Source organism: Phragmites australis, chromosome 3 (assembly GCF_958298935.1).
Source record: "Phragmites australis chromosome 3, lpPhrAust1.1, whole genome shotgun sequence".
Taxonomy (NCBI): Eukaryota; Viridiplantae; Streptophyta; class Magnoliopsida; order Poales; family Poaceae; genus Phragmites; species Phragmites australis.
The window spans coordinates 11,042,969-11,065,646 of record NC_084923.1 but is presented as its reverse complement, the minus strand read 5'-3'; the positions used below and the strand labels follow the sequence as shown (position 1 = coordinate 11,065,646).

The window sequence follows — 22,678 nt, the reverse complement described above, 5'->3', positions numbered from 1 at the left end:
GGCGGGTACTTAAAATAGCCGGCAACACAGAAGCAAGGGGGACACGGAAAAAAGGACTGGACAAGAACTCTCTTGAACAAGACCAAACACAGCACTAAGAACGAAGAAGACAGGCGAGAGTAGACACTGTGAGAAAGGTTGAGCACAGTTCCAGCCGAAGAACAAGGAGCCTCAAGCTCTTAGTTAGGCCAACATCCTTGTAACCAGCAACATTCTTGAGGAACTTCCTCAGGATAGTTATTGCATCCATACAGAAGTAGGGTATTACGCCCCCGTGCGGTCCGAACCTATCTAAATTCTGGTGCATTTATTTTTCTTGCACTAGGTCCACACCCCCACCACCGGTCGTTGCATTCATTCCCATTTATTTCTCCGACGAACTTATTCAGGATCATCCCCTCGGCCGAATCTCTAAAAAGGGGTCTCTCGGGATCCCTGCGACAGGAGTTAATCCTCCGACAGATCGGGTTGCAAATATACACTTTGTAAAGGACCTAGGTACAAACGTCCCCAGGGGAGATCTGATGGCCAGATTTCGTCCGTGTGGAGATCCGATGGCTGAAACTTTGTGGATGACGTGGAGTGGCTAATTTGCAATATTTCATGGGTACAAACGTCCCTAGGGGAGATCCTAGGGGAGATCTAACGGCCAGATTTCGTCTGCATGGAGATCCGATGGCTGAAGCTTTATGGATGACGTGGAGCCGCTAATTTGCAAGATTTTTGTCGCGAATTAGGTTATAGAGACAAGGTCAGACATGCCCTTGTCGCCGCTCTCTAGCTCATTGTTGCCCTCTTGGGACGCTCTCAATAATGCCGTTGTGGATGGATGCGTGTACGGGAGCCACCGTCGACATCACTAGCGGACGAGCTACGTCGTCTGGGCAGAGCGGAGCAGCGGCTACAGGTCGCGTTGGAGAGAGGGGCGCCTTGGTGGAGGTAGCAGTGGCTGTCGTGCGCTAAGGGAGGTGGAGGCGAAGGAGGGAGCATGGCGGCGTGGGAAGGCGGAGCCGAGCGGATGAGCCATGCGAGGCCAAACGATTGAGGGAGAGAAGGAGAAACAAGAGGAAGAAAAATGGCAAGAGGACTGTGTTGCAAATCGACGCTTCATAAAGGACTTAGGTACAAGCGTCCCTGGAGGAGCGTCCCTGGAGGAGATCTAACGGCTAGATTTCGTTCGCGTGGAGATCTGATGGTTTGAAACTTTGTGGATGACGTGGAGTGGTTAATTTGCGAGATTTCGCAGGTATAAACATCGCTAGGAGAGATCTAACAGTCAGATTTCGTCCAACTAAAGATCCGATGGCTGAAACTTTATGTATGACTTGAAGTGGCTAATTTGCAAGATTTGTGTCGCGAATTAGGTTATAGAAAATTCCCGCGCGGGAAAGAAACGTAAAACTAATCCACAGGCCCCGCTCTCCCGCTGTACCACTACCACTCCCAGCTCCCCGAACCCAAACCCTAGCTCCGATTTCCCGTCCCAATGGGCGGATCCGCCGATCCCGAGGCGCCGACGCCATCGCCATCGCCGTCGCCGTCCCCGGCGAAGGCGTCGCCCTCGTCGGCGGACGCGAAACGGCTGAGGCGGTGCGTGCAGTCGAAGCTGTCGTGGGGGCTGGTCAAACCGGCCGGCCGCGGCGGTGGAGGTGGTGGCGGCGGAGCAGTAGGAGAAAAAGAAGCGGAGGCTGTTCCTCCGGTGCCTGCTGCCGAGGAGGCAGGGGAGAAGGATCATAGGGAGGAGCCGGAGAAAGGGAAGAAGAGGGGAAGGCCGCGGAAATCGGAGGTTGGCAAGAAGGTACATTACGAATTCAGGTCGCGTTTGGTCTCTTCTCGGTGGTTTACACTACTTTTATTCGTCCTTTGCGTTGAGTTGTGGGTAGTTCGCGCGGGGAATACCTTCATGCTCAGTGGCATGCTGATAGATTAGGTTCTTCTGCTATTCCTTTTGCTGATTCTGTGTGGGGGGGGGGGGGGGGAATCGTGACGAATCAGTAGTTTTATACACGTATTTTATTCCTTTTTTTATGTGTTACTGATGATAGTTCACCTGAGATGAGGCTGTAAGTCTGGAACCCATCAGTTAACTAGTATCATACCTGGAAAGCATTCAAACTTGCCAACCTCGGCTATTCGCAACTTAAATTGAACTACACCTGTTACTTTGTCAAATAGAAATAAATTAAGGAAACTTATGTAGATGACATAGAACCTCTCTCATACGTTTAGTATTTTGCAATTCTTGTATCATGTTGGTTGAAGTTGCTCGTTATCAGGAAAGACAAACAACTTTGTGCCCCTGAGCTTAAAATTGGGCAACTGCCATGCTCGAAGAACTGGATGTAGTTTTAGACTTGAACACCGAGTGCCTTTTACATTTGGAGCAGTATGATCCTAAATGTATATTCCCATCACAACGAATAGGTACTTATGTCTTTATACTTTCTTGAACTATGCCTGTTACTTTGTTTTTTTTCCTTGAATACGCAGGAGATCATCATTGCATTAAGAGAGAAGAAAGGCCAAAATCGCCAAGTACAACGACCGTACACGACCTTACACGATCAAAAAGCGAAAGACTAAATTACACGACCTTACACGGCCAAAAGAACTCCTAGGCAAGAAACTCAAAACGCCTTACACGACCAACACAACACCTAGATGGGAGCCAACAAAGGCAGGACCGATCCTAAGATACCGAAACCGAAACCGACCGCACACCATCCGAGATAGGATCCGGAATCCTATCGGAAGTGGCCTTGCCACCACGACGCTTGACAACCAAACGGTCATTCCGACGAAGCCTAGTGACCCTCAGGGGGGACGGCTTGTAGCGAGTTAGAGGGCCAGGAGATACAACCGGTGGCCTACCCGATGGGGAGACTTGAAGTGCGGCAACCCCAAGTGTGGATGGAGGTGGAATCGGTGGCACATAAGCTTCAAGAATCATCAGATCCCACCCATCTGCCATGTGATCATCAACCATGGACGACACAAGAGTCGGGATGGTTGATTCAAGTAGGTGGAAATTCACTTGTTTAGCGACAAGGATGTCTCAACTCTCATGGGGTCCCAATCAGGGCGTTGACCTTCGACCATTCCTCCACGGAGGGGAGGACAACACAAGGCTCCAACGCACACGACAGCATCGTCGGCAAGGAGCTCACCGGCGGCACTGAGGAGGCCAAAGGCGCAGGAACCTCCTCCATGTGGACTCGAGAGCGCTTGCAGCGGAGAGCTTTGTGGCCTTCACCCTTACAACGGAAGCAACGTGACACATTCTTGTAGTTTGCCGCAATGTGGTTGACGGAGAAACAATTGAAGCGTTGGCCAATCAAATCAGCTGACACCAGCCGTGCACCTTGACGTCGGTTTGGTGTTGGCAGAGACACCGCCTGTTGTGGCGGCGACCAATGAGGGATGGCTGACCGGGAGTGAGAGAGTGGCGACGCAGAACATGAGCGAGATGGCCCCTCTCACATCCCCATTCCTCGAGGTGACCACCTCGCTTCCCCGCCCGCCCTCACTGCTGATCGCGCTCCGGTGAAGGAGGACGGATCCTGCATGGGCGACGGCGAGACCGAGGGTGAGGGCGACGACCGATTGGGGGGGGGGGGTTGTTGTTGATCCCAGCAGTGGAGAGGGTGGTGACCGGTGATGGGGCGACGACCGATGGGGGAGAGCAGTTGCTGATCCCGGTGGCGGTGGGGAGGGTGACGACCGGTGGTGAGCCGATTGCCAATGGGGGAGGGCAACTACTAATCCCGGGGGCGGTGGAGAGGGAGGCGAACAAAGGCGAGATCTTGTTCGTCGGCAGAGGAGATCGCTTGGGCGCCAGTGGAGAATGTTGCTTGGGTGCCGGCGGCGTCAGCACGAGGTGGGCGATGGCCTGCGACTAGCGGAGATCCGCCAACAGAGGAGGTCACGTGGGCACCGGTGGAGGAGATTGCACAGGCGTTGATGCGGGATGGGCGTCGACTGGAGAAGAAGCGGGAGCAGAGGGTTGCAGGAAGAGGAAGGTGGGAGTAGGGTTTCAAAACGCGAAAGTTGCCGCTCTAAAATCGCGGTTACCAACCTTATCGCTCCGCTTCGGTTTTAGAATGCGAACAATTTTCGAATTTGAATTAAAAAAAATCAAAAAAATTAAAAAATAAAAAAGATCCTAAAAACTAGAGACAATTCTAAGACCTTTTGTGTTTTTTTTTTCAAAAATAATGTCGTTTGCATCATATTCTATAGGGAGGAAGTTTGAAAAAAAAAGAAAAAAGCTGAACCGTGCAACTCATTTATTAACTCATGTTAAGGAAAAGTTTAACATACAAACACATATTTTTCTTGTGTAGAGCGTATCTTAAGATGATCTTTAAAATTGGTTTCACTTCATTTAGAGTTTTATTAATTTCTCCATGATTTTTACAAAGTTCACAAGCATAAAGTGAATATGTTAAGAAACAACACTATAATTAACCTTTTCATGTCTACCATTATTTTTCCTACATAAACATAGTATAAGTAAACTAATAAAAATGGTTTCACTAATTTTGGAGATGTGATGAGTTAATTATGAATTAATTTAGTCGCAACACATTTACACAATCTTGCATGTTACAATAGCTAATTCATGAGTTCATGTATTTTTAGAAGACATAGGATCATGTAAGAAGACTAACAAAATTGGTTTCATGATTTTTGGATTAGCAAAGAGTAAACTATGCATTTAACTTGGTTTAGCAAATACATTTTCTCACATAAAACATTCAGCTTTTTTATGAGTATAAATAATTTTATCATGTAGATTATGTTACAAGAAAACCAACAAAAAATGTTTCACTTGATTTGAAGCTCAGATGAATTAGTTATTGATTTTACAAGGTTGAGCCTTTTTTGATTTTTTTTGTTGAACTTCACTGAATTTCGAGAAAATCGCTCGATAAATCGCTAAAACCGAGCGGTTACCGACAATGCGGAAAATGCGCTCGATAAATCGGCGAAACTGCTCGGTAACCGATGCAAACCGAGCGGTTATCGTTCGGTCGATTCAGTCCGAATTCTCACAGAATTTCAAATTTGACCAAGTGAATTTTGAGCGAATTCTCGCCGAATTTTGAGCGGTTATCGTGATAACCGCGATTTTTCGATTACCGCCGGGTCTATTTTCGTGCCCCAAACGGTTTTGTAAACCCTGGGTGGGAGGCGTGGGAGGGGGCTTCGGTGGTGTGTCGACCGCCCGCTAGTGGCGGTGGGTGAATCCCTAGACGGGTGTTCCCCCATGTCGCCGCACGGGGCCTGTTACTTTGTCAAATAGAAATATATAAAGAACACCCGATGGAAAAAATATTTCTCATTTGTTTAGTAGCAGTTTAGAAAACTATTTGTAACATGTTGGGTTGAAGTTACTCAGTATCAGAAAAGGCAAACACTATCCCTGCTTCAATGGTAGACTGGAGAAATGTTCAACACAGAAGATACATCTACTATGTGATTGAGCTTTCCCCCTTTTTGTATCTAGTGCCTCTAGCTCTCTAATCTATGAGCATAAAATTAGTCAGCTGTCATACTTGAAGGCCTGGATGCAATCTTAGGCTTTGACACTTTGTGCCTTTTACATTTAGAGCATTATTATCCTAAATGTATATTCCCATCACTATACATAAGTATTTCCTCTTTTCTACTTTCTAGAACCTCCAACGCTTTGTTTTCCTAAATTAATGAGATACCATAACCAATGGCCCATTTTTTTGGGGGTCTGGAGTCAAATTCTAGTGTGCAAAGGTGCGGAGCCATTGACACAAATCATTAAAGGTTCATGGTGTTACCTTGGTAAAGAAAGGAATATTTTTCAAATATACTTCACATAAGTTAGTTAAATGAGCTAGTTGAAAAAAGTCGATGTGTTAATACGCCTCTGCTTAGTGTTTTCCCAAGGTATGCCACCCTTTCCCTATCCATGTTGTAACATCATGGCTCCAAAATCGCGCAACGCTCAGCTCCCACAAATGGGCTACACATTTATAGCACCTTGCTTACGCTTTCGTCCTTGTTTCATGTGAAAGGGTTAACCCATAGGTGATATGTTTGGGCCAAGGGGCATCATCCCGTCACCACATCACATCCCTTGGACCACATGTGCCAACTCCAAATGGGCTAGGTCTTACACATGTAATCTCCAACACAACAGTTCAGAAAAGATGTTTTCAATTGTGATGTCTTTGCATCAGTACATTTTGTTTGTTCATCTCATAGTCATAGGAGTCGTGGTCGATGCTGCGTTCCACCATCCTGGAACATCGTTCCTATTCACAGGTCGAAATCGAAGAGGGTCGTTGTCCTGTCGCTGCCTGGGTCGCCGCCCCGTTGCTGCATGAAACGAGATGTATCGAGGGACGGGGAAGCGAGAGGAGAAGATGGAGAAGGCCGCTGGTGCTAAGATGCAAGAGGCAGCTAGCGTCGAAGAGGACCACCGGTGGCAGACAGTACCCAGGTGGCAGTTGCAGCCAAAGTAAATATGAAGATCTCCAGCGAAACCGAGACTAATTTAGAGAAGAGGAGGACTTGGGCAACTGATTTTGCTAGACGGTGACAACCAATTTTGCCGGCGGTGATTAATCTGTGGCTGGCGGTGCTGATTGCTGGGAGCAGAGAGAAAGCGAGGAGGAAAGAGTTTGGGGCTGTGTGCGTTAGCTGGGACTAGAGGAGGGTTAGGGTATTAGGGTAGCACGTTAGGTGTGCTGGATGGGCCTGCAGATAGACAACAGCCCATGTCATATTTTCTAACTTTATCATGGATCTTTCTCTTAAAATAAACCTTTATGCTGAATCTTCTACATCTACTTGTGTGTTACATATCATACTTCGACCCGGGTCATTGACTTGGATTAATTGGGGCACGTTCCACGTCAAGAATTAGCGTCCAAAGAACACTACCCCCTTCGACCCACAATTTTAGACAACCACGACCCGCGTCCCTCGACACCGAACCTTGACCCGGTCGACCAAGGTTTCTAGTGACTATGGTCCATCTCCATTGCTAGGCTTCAACTCAAGTTTCCATTCTATCAAAAATTATATGAAGCTGATAAACCATTTTTGGCAATGAGAAAAGCCTCCAGACAAATGCAGCAAAGAGAATAAAGTATTTTTCATCTTAGTTGCCAACAGGCAGACAGTTAGATGCTCCTCCTGCATACACTGATAACTGTTTACCTTTTTCATGTTCGTCTTATGTTTTTAACCTTCAAGAAAATATGGATCCTTTCATTTGATGAACCGGACCTGCTTGTTATTCTGCGTACTCTTTTCTTGTGTGTCTTGTATAAAATACTGAGTTCTTACAAACTTTTTGTAGCCCTCTTCGAACAAAGAGACAACTGGTTTGGATCCAGCTAGCAAGGATGAAGTCATTTTGGTTGGTACGTCGGCCCTGTTATTGATCTGCAGAATAATTGTCATCTATAAAAATGTTTCAACATCCCAGTCATTGTATTTTGCTAATATTTGCTACTTTATGTATGAGAAGCAACACAGTCATACCGTGCCAGAAATTTCACATCTGAATATTTGTCCCATTGAATTTTAGACAAGAGCCCTCAGAAAAAGCAACGGAAAGGTAGAAAGCAAGATGCAGCACTGAAGATGTCTAATAGAAAGCACTGCAAGGAACTGCAGTTTACTGACGGTTAGTGTTCCCTCCTCTCTTTTCTTTAGAGGGTACTGATAGTTAGTTAAAACCCTCTTATCCAGCACTCCTACATTTTAATATGAGGAAATTACTCGAACTTTCATCATTTGGTGCCTTCTCATGATTATTTGGTATGGTTGAGGCTAACTGTAAAATATCATATCCTGTTGGCTCACACTATGGAAGCAAATAATACCAAGCTTCCAAGAAGCAACTATCAAACAACACATCCAAATATCGGGTTTACACAATCTGCAAAATTTGAACAGTAAGTTTTGAATAATAGTGCTGTACGGATATATTGAATTTCAAAGAGTTACAGGTTTTATATATTTAATTGTGTAGTATTTTTTCGAGTAAATTTCACAAAACTACAGATAGATTGACAAAATTATTGCAAAACTACAGATTAAAGGGACTTTATCAGAGAACTGCAGATTTAGCGTGATATTTTATCACAAAACTACGCTCACCTGCAGAAATGTTATTGAAGGTTTTAGTGCTCTCCACAACACATATTGTAACTGTTGGCTTAGATGTATATTATAATGTTCATAAATGATTCTGTATAACATGTTTGCTCATTTTTTGCACTTATATTCTTCTTATACATTACAGTTTGATTGAATACCATTTATGTATTTGTGATTTCATGCCTTTATTTGTTATAGCCTACTTTGGTAGAAATGTAATTGGATCTTTTGGTTATGAAGGTCCTGGAAGCTGTCAGCAACTACATATCAGCGAGACGGAAGCTGTCTTACCTGAAACAGCACCAGTATTGATTGACGATGATTTGGTGAGTACGCCTTCTGAAGCAGGGCATGCTAATGATGATGGTGATGTACTAGGTAGTCAAGATAAGTCACCATTGGTAGTTGACCTAAGATCAGAGGCGATGATGTCTGCAGAGGTATGTTTTTTCTTCTTCAGGTTATATGGTTTGCTTTCCTTTTGCATTGTATGCCCTTGGTAGTTTAAAAGAAGTATTCTGACTATTTCCATAAACTAATTGGTAGTGTGCCTGCTTCCTACTATTCCCCCAATTAACGAAGTATATGGTTACATATGTTTATCGCATCAGCCCAAGAATCAGATATGAGTAAGAAAAACTGTCGGAAAAAAGTACAAGCTCTCAGACTGACTTAGCTGGTAACTAAACTGTCAAGCTCCGATCTGGCAGGTTGCAGATGAACCTGTGGTCAATGTAAAGTAGCTTCTATTGTATGTGAAGACAGATTTTCTGATGTGCTTAGTCCTATCATGCTCACAGTATGGCTATGCAATATCCCCTTATTTCATGTTCTTCCCATTCTTTCTTAAATGTTTAGTATCAGCTCGTTATCTTAGTTTATTTCTATCACCATATATGTGTTCTGGTTACAACTCATAGTTGTTTAAGGATGAAAGCACTTGTTGTAATTGCACTTGTTTTTAGTTCATTTCATGTTTACAGTATCGTTGCATATGTTGTTCTGAAAACATATAATTTGATTTCATTGCCAGGAAAATCTAAAGTTATCATCTGGAAAGAAAATGCACCCCTTCTTTGCTTCTCGGAAAATGAACAAATGTGCTGGCCAAGATGTTCTCAGTATTGAAGATGTGCAGGGACTCTGTGATTTGGGAAGGGATCCACCATTCTATCCTATTCATGTTGTGTACCAATTGGAGGTGTGCGAAGCATATGTTCTGCATATCTTGTTTCAGAAAGCATCTCATAGTTTGTGGTCTATTTTAAGGAGGTTTATACAGTGCAAGTGAGGTGCAATACTGTTTTGTAGGCCAGCATGCCGATTCACTGGAGTAATTGGATAATCATTGATGGATCTTTTCTTTATACTAGTACTGCCAATCTTCTTGAAAACTCTGCTTCATTCTTCGAGGGCTTGGTTAAACCACTGGAAATAGAATCTAGTTACAAGGGCTTGTATTCGAACCAGTTGGCAGAGCCGAATATTGCTGAGTGTACAACTTCAAGAACAGGTTTACCTAGTTTTCCTGACGAGCCAAGTGAAAGCAACCGTCCTTCTTTGGATATGGTAGAAGTTTCCTGTTCAACTAGTCTTTTTATAAAGAATTAAAAGAATTTTGCTTTGTTTTACCATATTGTTCTAACCATGCACTAATTTGAAATGTCCAGATCAATACCGACAATCGGAGCTTGTTGGCGTCCGATTCTAGCTGCCAAGCTTCTCTTTTTTATAACAAACAGTCGGAAAGGATACTGCATGGATGGCCAGAAGTTCCTCAGAACGGGTAATCAACTGTACGCATACTTTCTCCTAGATGCATTGCAGTTTTCTTTTAGCTGGCTCAGTTATATTTTCATGTCAAACTTGAAACTTCACTAATGCTTGGAAGCTTGTTAGACCATGAATTGCCAAACAAGTTTGTTAAACCAATCTTAGTCAGAATGACTATGCCAATTGCCAAACAGCTCATGCTATTAATGCATCGCCTATTTTGTGTTAATGCCTGCTCAAATGGTGTCAGCCATTAAGATGTCAGTGCATCTTTTTTTGGTCATCTATGTACTTTGTGTCACACTATTTTGTCAGTGCACTTTGTAATAGAAATTTCTCAATTTCGCATCTCCAATTTCTAGTGTTTCTTGTATATATATCTTCATATTTTTTACTTGCATATTTGCTAGTCATCTGGCTGCTTTTTAAACCAAAAACCCACAATAACATAAGCAATAATGGCGGCTGAATTATTTATTTTCCTGAAGTGATATATTGCAAGAGAAGACTGCCGATCTCATTGTTGATGATGGATGGAAATTCTGATTTAATTTACCTTCTTCTGATCAATAGGAATTTATATTTATTGATTCTTCTTAATGTTGTATATTGTTGTTAGTCAACATTTTAGGCATGAATTTCCCATAAAATTCTGCATTAGGCATGTCTCGTTTCCATCAACTCCTGCATGGATGCTACTTGTCTAGATTTTGTATACTTAATATCAGTTTTTGGTGTTTCACAACTTCGCATTGCTGTGAAGCATAATGTCATTTATGTTTTGCTGTATTCATCGTGAACCTTCTTATATGGGTTCTGATAAAAAATACGAAGACTAAAGAGAGTCAAGGTACAGCCATTAAGGGTTTGCATATCCATGAGAGGCCTAAAACTATGCATGGACATTTTTTGGTCTGTAAATTTTGCTTTCAATTTTCTGCAGTCAAGTGGAGTTGCAACTTTGTTTTATTTTTGTAGCAAATTTTAAATTGCATGTAGCTCAATCTACAGGGAAGTTCTTTCATCACACTTTATTCTGACCCTAAGTCCTCATCATTCTTGATTCCATGTCCAAATCGACTAAACTATTCATCAGAAACTTCAGGCCGACCAATTTTTTATTCAGATAGACTGGACAAAATAGTTAGTTTGTTACTGTTTTTATCTTTAAAACTTCAACTACACATAACATAATATTTTCTAGTGCAGCTGTCAGCCTGTTTATTACCTATGGATTGACAAATACCGGCCTGAAACTGCAGCCCAGGTGAACATGACAATTTGTTTCGCGTACTGCCCTTTATGCATCGTATCTTAGAATATAGGAAGCATGCTTCTATTTAATCAGCCTTTTCATCTAACATGCCTCATTTCAGAAACCACTAAGCAACACTTCTGATAAGCTTATATTAAGGTTTTTGTGGTCTTGGTTAAACAGGTATGTGGAAATAGTGAACATGTAAAATTTCTTGCTGAATGGCTCAAAGGTTGGGATGAAAGAGGCCACAAGATTGGAGCTGCTAATGGGGACATTAACGATAGCTCGTATCAAGATGAAGATGCAGATTATTCAGATGATGCTTCTGATTGTGAAAATGTGCTTCTAATCACTGGACCTGTTGGGGTGAGTGCCACGCTCAGGAGTACTTGCCATTTGCATTTCATTCTTCATTTAAACTGTCTTTTAGCTACTTGTCTCTTAAGCACTTTCCGCTGCTAGTATGCTTTGTTTTTTAGTTGAACATGTTGCCTGGAGTGAACATCATCCTAAAGGACACCCACCCCGACCCAAAAGTAAAAGGATTACAGACCAGTGGCCCTCTTTCTGTAAATTGTTTCTGTGATATGATAGAGCTTCTCATTTTATAACCCAGGAAATACCTCAAGTTTTGTTTCTTTTAAAATCTAAAATAAAGTAAAAGTGGTATTAATATTGTAAGTTTGCTTGAACAGAAGATTTACTGTATGATAGGGCTGTTACGTGAACTCTGAACATGAAGTTTACACTGCCAGGAATTTGTTCAGAAATTGCTTTTATATATTTGAAAGCACTAGGCTGTGTTTCGGCATAATCCATTTTTGGCCTAGGATTATGTATTGTTTGCATTAATTGCATAGAGGTGCAGTAACATTAGGTTACTTGATGCAATCTAATGATGTCTCTGCTATGTTCTACCTTTTAATTTTCGTAACTACCTGAAATGTTGCTGATTTACTGTCAGCAATAAATTCTCTTGCAACAAATAGATTGGAATAAAGAACAAATTTGCTATTTTGTACCTAGATATAGACATACAACTAAAGTATAATCTTATGCATTTCTTTGCTACTATGATATATTTGTTCTTAATTCCAGTGTGGAAAATCAGCTGCCGTTTTTGCATGTGCAAGAGAACAAGGCTTCAATGTAATCGAGGTATTTTTTTTCCTGAAATTATGTTATGCTGTACCTGTTAGGAATATAGAGTCCTTATCCATTACGTATAGGTTAGGTTACTAGAGTCCTTATCATGTACTCTCTCATATACTCTCTCTATATCACCCCCAATGACTACTATTGAATACAAGTTGCTATTCCTAACAGTACCTTGCAAAAGTACCAATATCGTCAGACGATGCATGTGCTGGTGGTATTAATATTCATGTTTCAGGTAGCTAAAGTTTCGAACTATGTTGATTTTCAACATGGTAATAGCTAGATATATTGTTGAATGAAATTACCGGTTTTTGTCAAATTTGTCATTTTAAGTAGGCTTTGCTGGTGCCCGCAGATTTGAGCTGAGACCTATTCCCTGTTGCTTGCTATCAGGTGGCACCTATCTAGATTGCTTGGGTTGAATGTCTATGATAAATATTACAACAAGCGTCTGTCTTGCTAATCCATTTTGATATGCCAGCAGATTCAGTAGAAATCATTTTCCCAATTTTTTGTTATAAGGTGGTATCTGCCTTGCTCTATTTTGATATATTTGTCACTATGCATACCTAAATTCATGGATGCACTGTTCTTTTGACACATTATCAAATGAGAGAGAACCAGGGCGATATAGATGCATAGAATTTAGCTAGTTTCACAATCCAGTTTACACCTTTTCACCAGCATTTCTTTCTGACAAATGCATATCACATGTACTTGATTATCTGATTAAAGCTTGGCATTATTCTAGGTAAATACATCCGACATGAGAAATGGGGCATATGTAAGGCAGAAATTTGAGGAAGCGACTAAATCACATGGCCTTGAAAAATGGTTCGTACAGTTCCTTTATGTTTTCTCACTTTTTTGGTTTGTCCTTCTGTTCTGTTTATGCTGCAGCTGCATCTTTTTTAGTTGATTGTTAACAAGTAACTGTGGCCATGTTACATGTAATCTCTTGTTTTTATGAGGACAATTACAGTTGGTATTGATTTACATTATCACATTCACTGGTATCAGAATACCAGATCATATGCTTGGGTTATAAATTTATTTGAGTTAATTGTGGATCTACCAAGAAGGTGGTAAGAGGTATTTAATCTGAAATTGTGCCTTTGAAAAAAATACATTAGATTTGCCCTTGAGGGTTGATTGATCTCATGCTGTAGGCAAGGCAAAATTTCTGTTGAAACGATGCATGGAAATAGCAATGGAAATGCAAGTAGCATAGTACTTTGGTTACAATTCTGTGAAGTTACTTTTTGGCAAGTAGACGAGTACTGAATTATAGCTTGAATGCCAACAACCTATGCATTCTTGTTTAACACTTCACAAGCTTGCCTGGTTGAAGGAAACATAACTTTAAGTTGACCTTTTTATCTCCCATACAGGTCACGAGAGGAGGTCATCAATCCACCAAAGGATGACTCCTCGGGTCCAGCTTCAGGGACTCCTGATAGCACTGAATACCAACATTCGCTGTCCTGTGCTACAAGAATAGTATTTGACTGTGATCAACAAAAATCACCTGTAGGATACTACTCAAGTTCCAAGGTGGGTGATGAAGCTCCTAAACAAGTCATTAACAAGACACTCATCCTGTTTGAGGATGTGGATACTGTCTTCGATGAGGATCGCGGGTTTATTTCGACCATACTTAAGATGTCAGAGACTACAAAATGGCCAATCATACTGACTAGCAACAGTGAGCATTTCACATTCTTTAGATTTTTGCAGATCTCTGAAGACCTTAATAATTTTATTTGATGTAATATACTGAAACTCTTGTTATTTTGTTGCACTATCCTAAATTCCTGAAGGGAAGGATCCATCTTTGCCTCATCTCTTGGATCCGCTTATTTTGGATTTCAAATACCCATCTTCCGGAGAGCTGCTTTCACATGTTGACATGGTAAACTTTAACTTTATTTTACGGGCTGAAACTGCAAAAAAAAAAAAAAGTTATGTAGCTTGCCAGATTTGTTGAAAATTGACTGGTATTGTAATTTCGGGCAGATCTGTAAGTCTGAGGGAGTGGACGTCACTATTCCTCAATTGAAGCATATAATTGATATTTGTTTAGGTGATATTAGAAGAATAATGATGCTTTTGCAGTTTTGGTACCAAGGCAAGCGGCGATGCACAGGTTAGATGCTTTGCCAGGGAAACCTTTTAACGATATTTTTATAGTTGTGCCTGTGCTGGCCCGCTGTTTGCAAATTTTTTTAACCTCATAGTGATGCAATAAAACTTCGTATGCCATTCTTTTCCCCTTATTTACTGAAGTAACTGAGTGCATGCATGGTTAGGATATTATGTATGATAGATTCAATGTGTTTGCTTGTGTAATTGGTTTCCGACCCCTGTTAAACTATGATGAAGTGACCCTTCTATAAGCCTAAGCTAGTGTCCAATAGCTGCATTAGTTTCAGGTTTAACCTTAACCTACCTTACATGTATCACTTGAAGTCACTAAGGGTGGTTTACGGGGATTATGAGCTCAATGAGTTTGTCACAGGGCACCAATAGCCCCGTTACATCTTTAGGGCTTATATGATAGATATTTTGGCCTTTTCAGTTCACATACTATGTACACATTTTTTTGTCAGGTTATAAGTCTATGCTAGGCCAAAGAGGCTCTTAATTTACTATGGCTTGTTCTTGGCTCAAAATCAACTTCATTTTTAGACAGGCTTCATCTATTTGTTGCACTAATTATATTTCCTTTTCCATTCTTCCAAGTAAAGGAACTACATTTGTTTGAGCCATCTGTTAGCACTGACAATTGCATGCACCTATGCTGCCAGAAGAGCCTTTCTAGTTTTTTTTTTCTTCTCCCACATGATGCCTAACTAATTGGTAGTTTAGCTTGAAAGATTTTTGCATTTTGATGCTTTTGTTAACTCTATCAGTGGTGGGCATGCCACCTTTTGCTGTTCTAATTTGTTTTCTACTTTCAGAGTGGTCAAATGGATGCTTGTCTGGTCCTTTCACTCTTGATTTGGATGCAGTACATTCTACTGTACCAAAATTGTTGCCTTGGGAGTTCCCTTGTAAATTATCAGAAACAGTATGCATGGAGATAGACAAAACAATCCTTTCAGCTGAAGAAAAGAAAAAACAGATGGAAGTATCAGAGCCTGAAGGCCTCCAATTACAAGTAACAGTGCCTTTGATTAAGGGAAGAAGTGCAGCTAAAACAAGAAAGACTAAGAAATCCAAGTTGAAGCGTGGCCTCTCGGCTGAATGTAATATTTCACCTTGTAAGAATGATCTTGATGATTTCCATGATGCTGCAGATATCCCTCTTCCACCTGATCAACAAAGAAAGAAAAATAGGCATGGTATGTTGCTACTATCTGAGTCCGATGATGATCCGGCTGATGTAGATGCTGGCAAAGACACCAAATTTAGTGTTACAGAAGGAGGTTTCTTCCCACAATCTTCAGAAGTGCCTCATATACATGGGCAAGGGATTTCCAATCAATGTCCTTTTCCTAGTGAATCAAGGGAGGCCTTTGGAATCGCTGATTCTTTCCAATACCCACTTGAAAGCAACATGGCTGGGTCCATTTCACAAGTTTGTGATACATTTATGTCACAGGATGTGTCATGTGTGCCTGAGTCATCCTTCATTGTTGGGGGCACATCTGCATCCATAAGCAGTGACGAGTTTTTGTCGAAGGCAATGTCCAATGATTTGTCTGCCTTTTACAATGGTGGTAGTTACATTACGTCCAGAATGGTACTAGAAGACAATAACAATTTGAAGAATCTAATGACTGAACGACAGAAAGACATGGAAGATGTAGTTGGCGAGACGAGTGAGGTTTATGTGGAATCATTTGGTAGAAACGAACAAGCAAGTTGTTCGACTGCTGGGTATCAATTGATGGATGAGTGCAGTCGTGCTGAAAGCATCTGGATGCTTTCTGCCAAAAAAGCTAATGACTCCTGCAAGGTTGAACAAGTACAAGATACTTGGAACAGGCTACGAGGTTGCGGTCTGGAACTTCCCCGTGAGACTAACCACAACAGAGCAGCTTCTGGAGCTTTGAAACTTGCTTCTGAAGTATCTGATTTAATATCAGAATCAGATCTTATTCTCTCCCGTTGTTACCCTCTTACTAATGTGAGGCATCTAATCTTTTGTTTGCTTAAAGATTCATGCCTCTGTAACATGGCATTGATGCAAACATTTACAAATTTGTGCAGGACACGTTGGATCCAGCTTCAACTCCTTGTGCTGAGCCAGATGACTTCTCCTGGTACAGAAATCAGATTGAAATTGGATCCGTTTATACCCAGCATGCTCTTTGCATTTTCTCAAGGAAGTCCCAAGATATAGATGATTGTTTTCTTGATTTGCGACAAGAGTTGTTGTTTGCCAGTACAAGTGCCATATCTCTTGGTAAAATTATGAGTTCAGGACTCAGGAACAATGATGGATCTGCGAGCACTTCCAATATGAAAAATCTAACTACTAGTATTTCTAAAATAAAGTAAGCAATGCAATTTCCTTGCAGTAAATTAGTTGCTTGTATATGCTGCTATCATGGCATAAAGCTCTATATATTCACTCATGATCTAATTTTTGTCTTGTGGATACGAAATTAAAGATAGCAGCTTATTTTAGTGGTCAGAATAATAAATCGCTGCAGTTACATTTGCGTCAATACAGCGCCATGTACATTGACAAAAATGCTGGCGATTTTTAATCATTTTACGAGTTGCTGTTGATGATGATCAGTTATGAATAGCTTGGAATGTAAGTGATATTTGGGTAGCTGGCATATCTTGGAAAGCTAATCACTAAGCATTTTAAGGTTGTTTCAATTTTTTGTTGAACCCTACATGGCTGCGTGTGATGCACTAATTGATATAGTTTGCAAATACAAGTCAACATATTAGTGATGGTCTGATAGACACACTTTTGTTAACATAATTATAAGCCCCTCTATGATAATTCCCATTGCAATGACACAATGTCTGTAAATTTTTCACTACACCATTCGATAACATAAATGGGCACTTGTCAGTGGTATGAAACTTTGCCATGGTAAAGGATTTCTTTAAAGATTGGATGCAGTGTAAATTGTACTTCTACTCAATAAATTTGTCAGGGAAATATTTTCTGGTTAACCTTTTCCAGGACTAGTTAAAGTTATTTGCTTGATACCACTGGAAGATTCATTTTGAAGCACTTAGCATGCAGCTGATTAGTTTCTTCTGAGACCCCATAAATTTTGCAGGACCCACTAGACTCACTATTGGTTTGTTGTGTTGGTAGAATGGTAGTCGTCACATGAGTACATGACTATGTCCTTGATTAGTGATTGCCAATGCTTTGTGCAGGGAGTGGCATGTTCATCTGTGTGAAACCCTGTTTCCAGTTGTTCCTTCAAAACTATCTCAGTCACTGAGAGGCCCTGCTTTGATTGATTATTTGGCTTCAATCAGTCAGATCTCCCGATTAGAAAACTTGCGACTTTCTGAAAATAAAGCCATAAACAAGCAAAGAAGGTAATCCCTGTCTTTCGGTTCTGTAAATTCTGTCTGTAAGAATGGTATTTCATAATTAAATTCCAATCAAAATAAAAAATTACTTAGTCTCTTAAACAAGACATTCTAAAACTTAGATAATTCTAGTCATTAGCATTTCCGTTTTATGTACCATGCTCTAAAGAATTTTCTTGGTGTATTTGTACCACTAAAGGTGTCACGTCTGGTTTCTCAAAAGAATAATCAGGTGTATTCCACATGTATATTAGGATCAGTTTCATCATACATGTGGTGACATATAAGTGATATACAGTTCTATATCGAACAAAATAACTTTATTGAAATAAATACCAGAGTTTACAAGACAACAGTGGAAGAACAGAAGATGACTTTTATGGATTTTCTAGGCACATCACAGGCAATCGACTAGGGGCAACGCGACCTGGAACGCTTGATCTCCTTGTAGTTTCTCCAACTGAGTAGCATTTATTATTGAAAATAGCAAGTGTGAGTGCATATCGTACTCCGCAAGTGTGGGAAAGTATGACATGAGGCTAATACCAAGAATGGCTTAACTCAGGGGTTTGTTTGCATAAATGTCATTTTAGTAGTAAAACAGTTATAAAAACAACATATTTACTATGTGAAAGATCTTTTAAAACTTGAGCCAAGGTTCCAACCACCTTGCTCCTCATTTGAGGTTCCACCCACCTCTATCCAAAAACCTAAGGTTGAATCATAGTTCCCACCACTTTGATCCACCCGAACCAACCAAAGATCATCCAAACCATCAGAAACCACCCGACTAATCATGTGAGGGGTCCATGCAGTTCATAACCGTGAGCACTATCAGAAACCACCCGACTAATCATGTGAGGGGTCCATGCCGCTCATAATCGTGAGCACGACTGAATATTCAGTTTTCACTCTGCAGAGGTTATACACTTTACCCTTATACACTTTACCCACAAGACGTGTCTTCCTATTTTGCCGAGTACCCGTTGGTCGACAGATGACTCTTACACACTTCCAAGGTGTGCTCTAGTAATCCACTGGAAAGCTTTCCAACGCCTCTCTCAGCACGTGTCGATCCGCTGAGGTTTCACCGCCGTACATAAGTGGAATACACCCTCCATCCCAGAAGCCCCCTCTCGCGCCTTACGGTTGCAGGAAGTACACCCTTCCATTCTCGTACCACCAAATGATCTTCACAATGCTGAGAGGATAGCGAATTACTGATAGCGAATTACTCGGCTAGGTCCGTCCCATACCAAGCTTGTGGTTGTACTGTTTTCATAGGTGGTCGCTCCACGAACCGGTCCTTAATATGGTCTGGGTAAGACCGTCATCAACTAACACAGGGAGATAACCAATATCCGAAAAAGCCCACAATCTGCCTGGAACACATCCGCAGGCCATCCATCATGCCACACTTGCCCAGACCCTAACTTCCATGAGTCTAAGCATCTTTACCAAGGTTATCATCATGTATTATTAAACAAAACATCATTTGCCTATTCTACCCATGAGTAAGCGACACTAAGCATTTTCTACCCAAACCATGATCACCATTCTACGGCTACAAGGAAAATGAGGGAAAACTAGTAAACCATATTCATGTGATATCATGTTTGACGAGCATGCAATTTGTAAAACAAAACTTTATAAAAGTAGGTGTAAAATGTTCAAGGACACTTGCCTTCATGATGTTGCTCAGTTATCTCGAACTGTTGCTCCTGGAGATCCTCGTACTGCTTCAGAACGTAGTCGTCTTACTGCGATGATCGGGGAAGAAGGATTCACGGAGACGAGACGACACCGATGGCGACGGCATACTAACGTAGTCCAGCGGGGCACGGTTGTGGAGAGGATCCTCGGCGGTGTTGATGACAGAGGACTTGGGGGCGGCGAGGAGCAGACGCCTCGGCAGCGCATCGCCTTGGTGAAGCCGAAGGCGGGCGCGGTCGGGTCGCAGGTGCAGCGAGGAGCCGGCGCGACGGAGCTAGGCGGTTGTTGGCGAAGAGGCTCGGCATGGTGCTTCGTCGGAGGACGGGGAGCGGAGACGAGGCTAATGGGTAGTGTCTTACCTTGCTTCGATGCTTTGGAAGTGAGGACGCGACGCGAGGGTCACCAGTGAACGAGCATGGGTGGCGCTCCGCCGGACTTAGGGTAGATGGTGTTGGGGCGGCATTTTGGTAGCCTTTCGGTGTAGGGGAGGAGGTGTGTTGCTTGCAGCTACCTAGAGGGTGCCTTTTATAGTGTAGGGAGGGAGAGGGACAGCCATAAGGGGAGGTGAAAGGACGGTGATGGTGGAAGACGAAACGAACGAGTGCAGGAAGATGAAACTGACAGCACAGGTTCAAGGACGATAACTTCACCGTTAGAACTCCAAATTGGACGTTTTTGGGCTCTATCTTGTAGTGCACGAAAAGATCTACAACTTTGGTATTCATTGGAACTTCTGAAAATGCCATCTTGATTTTCAAAAATGCGTCACAAGATAAACTGTTTGAATTCAGCCTTATCTTCGCAGCACTGATCTCGGGGGCAATAACTTTTAGATCCATTATCCAAATGGGGCTTCCATAGATGCAAATCGAAGCTCTCGATGAAACCTATAACTTTGGTATTGTCAAGATTTGCATTTGAGGCATTGTTGAACTCCGAAACTACACGGGAAGATGGGGCTGGGCGACGAGGAGTAACTGGCAGCCGGAGTAATGGCCATTAGAGACAATTAAAGCGTCAGTTATAACCTTGAATTGAGGGAAATAAAGAGGAAATTGATGAGGGGATTGAATGAGGACAACAACATATTTAATTTTGGCAATTAAACGACATATGTGCTCAATGGATTCATCAGTTTTGGGAGCTCCAATGAGCAGTCATGGAGTCGGGAAGGTGAATAGCGTTGTACTTGTCCGCCTCTCGATCTGGAGATGGAAGAAGGGACAGGACAACTTGGGCCATCTTTGGTATGGGAAGGAATTAGAAAGAAATAAAGATAAGGAACTTCAGAGCTTTGGAGAAATGATGACAAGATATAAAATGAAAGAAATTGATATAGGGATTTTGGATAATATTGAGAAAATGGAACAAGGATTTATCTAACCTAAAATTCCTTAACCTATTCTAATATTTTATAAATACATTTTTCATCACACAAAACAAATTCTATTTAAACTTTGAATTTTTTTGGGGGAAAAGTTTTCAAATTTCAGGAAAAATATTATTTTGTTGGGGATCTTTTCTTATCGTTGAAAGTCAGCTGTCGTACTCTGCTAAAATACCCACGAATCCTGATATTCGGATTTCATATTAGAACCTCCCTCCCTTTAAGGACTTGTTTGGATTGGTAGGGATTGAAGCCAATCTCTTCAGATTGATGAGGAAAATGAGCTACTTTCTCTGCCAATCCAAAGGGTCTACCAATGACCTATCCAAACAAGCCACAAAAGAAAAAAGGAAGTTACTCCAAGTAGCAGTCATGTGACTGTATCTTGCTTTGTTTATGCAATAACATATTTGCGCCAGTTCTTTTCATTCAATTTTTGTTTCAGTCATTTCGTATGGCGTCAAATCTAAACTGGATATCTGGAGTGAACCAACAATCTTCTCCCTATCAAATAGTAGTGTGCAATTGGTGTGTTGTACAACAATTGAATGGTTGAGATGTAAATAGTGCCACTGCAACCTACTGCAGTTCTTGAACAGCTCTTAGAACCTGGATTATAAGGAAAGAAACGACTTAATTAGTTTGGTATGAGTTTATTATCATTAACCTGTCCATAGCTTCCACTTCCCAAGATGTGTTTGTAATATTAGCACTGCATTTCCATTTTCTGTTTGTTTTGATTCGAATTCGGGAATATGTTTTTTGGTGCAAATCCATGGCACCACTACTGCCTCACATCTGTGTTTCCAGTTCATGAATAATGTGTTCCGTTACCCCTCTAGTTAGCTGTTGGCGGTGCGCGCAACACAACATCATCTGCTGAAAATGTTGTCAGGACTTAATCTAGGAACCTGTGAAACTATATTGTTACACTGAGACCCCTTATCAGTGGCTCACTAGTGCTTTTGTGCTGTTAATCTTGTCCAGGTCTAGTCAGTCAAGACATTACCTGAGTTCTGGAGCACTTTCATTGTCTCCTGAGGATGTTTTATTATTAGCAGAAAGTGGCTGCTTCGGTGACAGACGCCAGAAGGTAATAGAGCAAGCGCCATGCAATCCATAAGTTAATAAACTGGCGCAGATGATGATCGGCAGCATTTTTCCCCTAACATTATCAGAGGAAGTAGGACAATGGGTTGGCAAAATAACCCAATTTTCATATTCGCAATACATGCTGGGGGAGCCCAATGGTGCGGTTCGGACTAGAATGGGTGTAGCTAGGCGATCATTTCCACTATTGCTTCGTGTAATGTAAATGCTTGTTGGCGATGTTGTCGTCCTAATTTATACCGTGGGACCTTCCAGGTTCCCATAGTCGGACTGACCAATAGGGCGAGGTAGGGCGGCCGCCCTACCTTTCCGACGGCGAGACCTCTATGTTGATCTCTCTGCACCGTGTTTTTCACCCTCAGCGGTGTTGATTCATGGCGGAGCAGGCGACTCCGCCCTACCTATAATTTTGGGCTGGGTCCGCCTCAGCAGGTTCCAGCTGACGAATGTACACGGCCCATGCCTACATGTTTGGGGTTCAATTTATCGACGCTAACTGGTCAAAATTCGCAGTTATTGAGCTTACCGTTTTAATCTGGTTTTAAAAATCAAAACGGTAACCGAATTTGAATTAAAAAATTCAAAAAAATCTTAAAAAACTAGAGATGATT

At 41.8% G+C, this 22,678-nt stretch overlaps 1 protein-coding gene across 3 annotated transcripts; it reads left to right on the top strand.

The window, feature by feature from the left end:
• The first annotated feature begins 1,395 nt into the window (after positions 1-1,395).
• LOC133912104 (uncharacterized) lies at positions 1,396-22,578 on the top strand. 3 transcript variants are annotated; one of them, XM_062354687.1, is made up of 20 exons: positions 1,396-1,798; positions 7,346-7,409; positions 7,577-7,675; positions 8,392-8,591; positions 9,185-9,352; positions 9,463-9,720; positions 9,822-9,937; positions 11,134-11,191; positions 11,363-11,548; positions 12,281-12,340; positions 13,092-13,174; positions 13,732-14,045; positions 14,161-14,252; positions 14,357-14,486; positions 15,301-16,472; positions 16,556-16,842; positions 17,696-17,863; positions 21,945-22,050; positions 22,136-22,322; positions 22,500-22,578. In XM_062354687.1, exons 1-19 carry the CDS (start codon positions 1,487-1,489, stop codon positions 22,142-22,144), a joined length of 3,882 nt encoding a protein of 1,293 aa, XP_062210671.1. In that variant the 5' UTR covers positions 1,396-1,486; the 3' UTR covers positions 22,145-22,322; positions 22,500-22,578. The 3 variants fall into 3 exon arrangements, with proteins under 3 accessions (XP_062210671.1, XP_062210672.1, XP_062210670.1); XM_062354688.1 differs by having other exon boundaries at positions 8,392-8,477; positions 21,945-22,322; XM_062354686.1 differs by having other exon boundaries at positions 21,945-22,322.
• Positions 22,579-22,678: the final 100 nt, after the last annotated feature.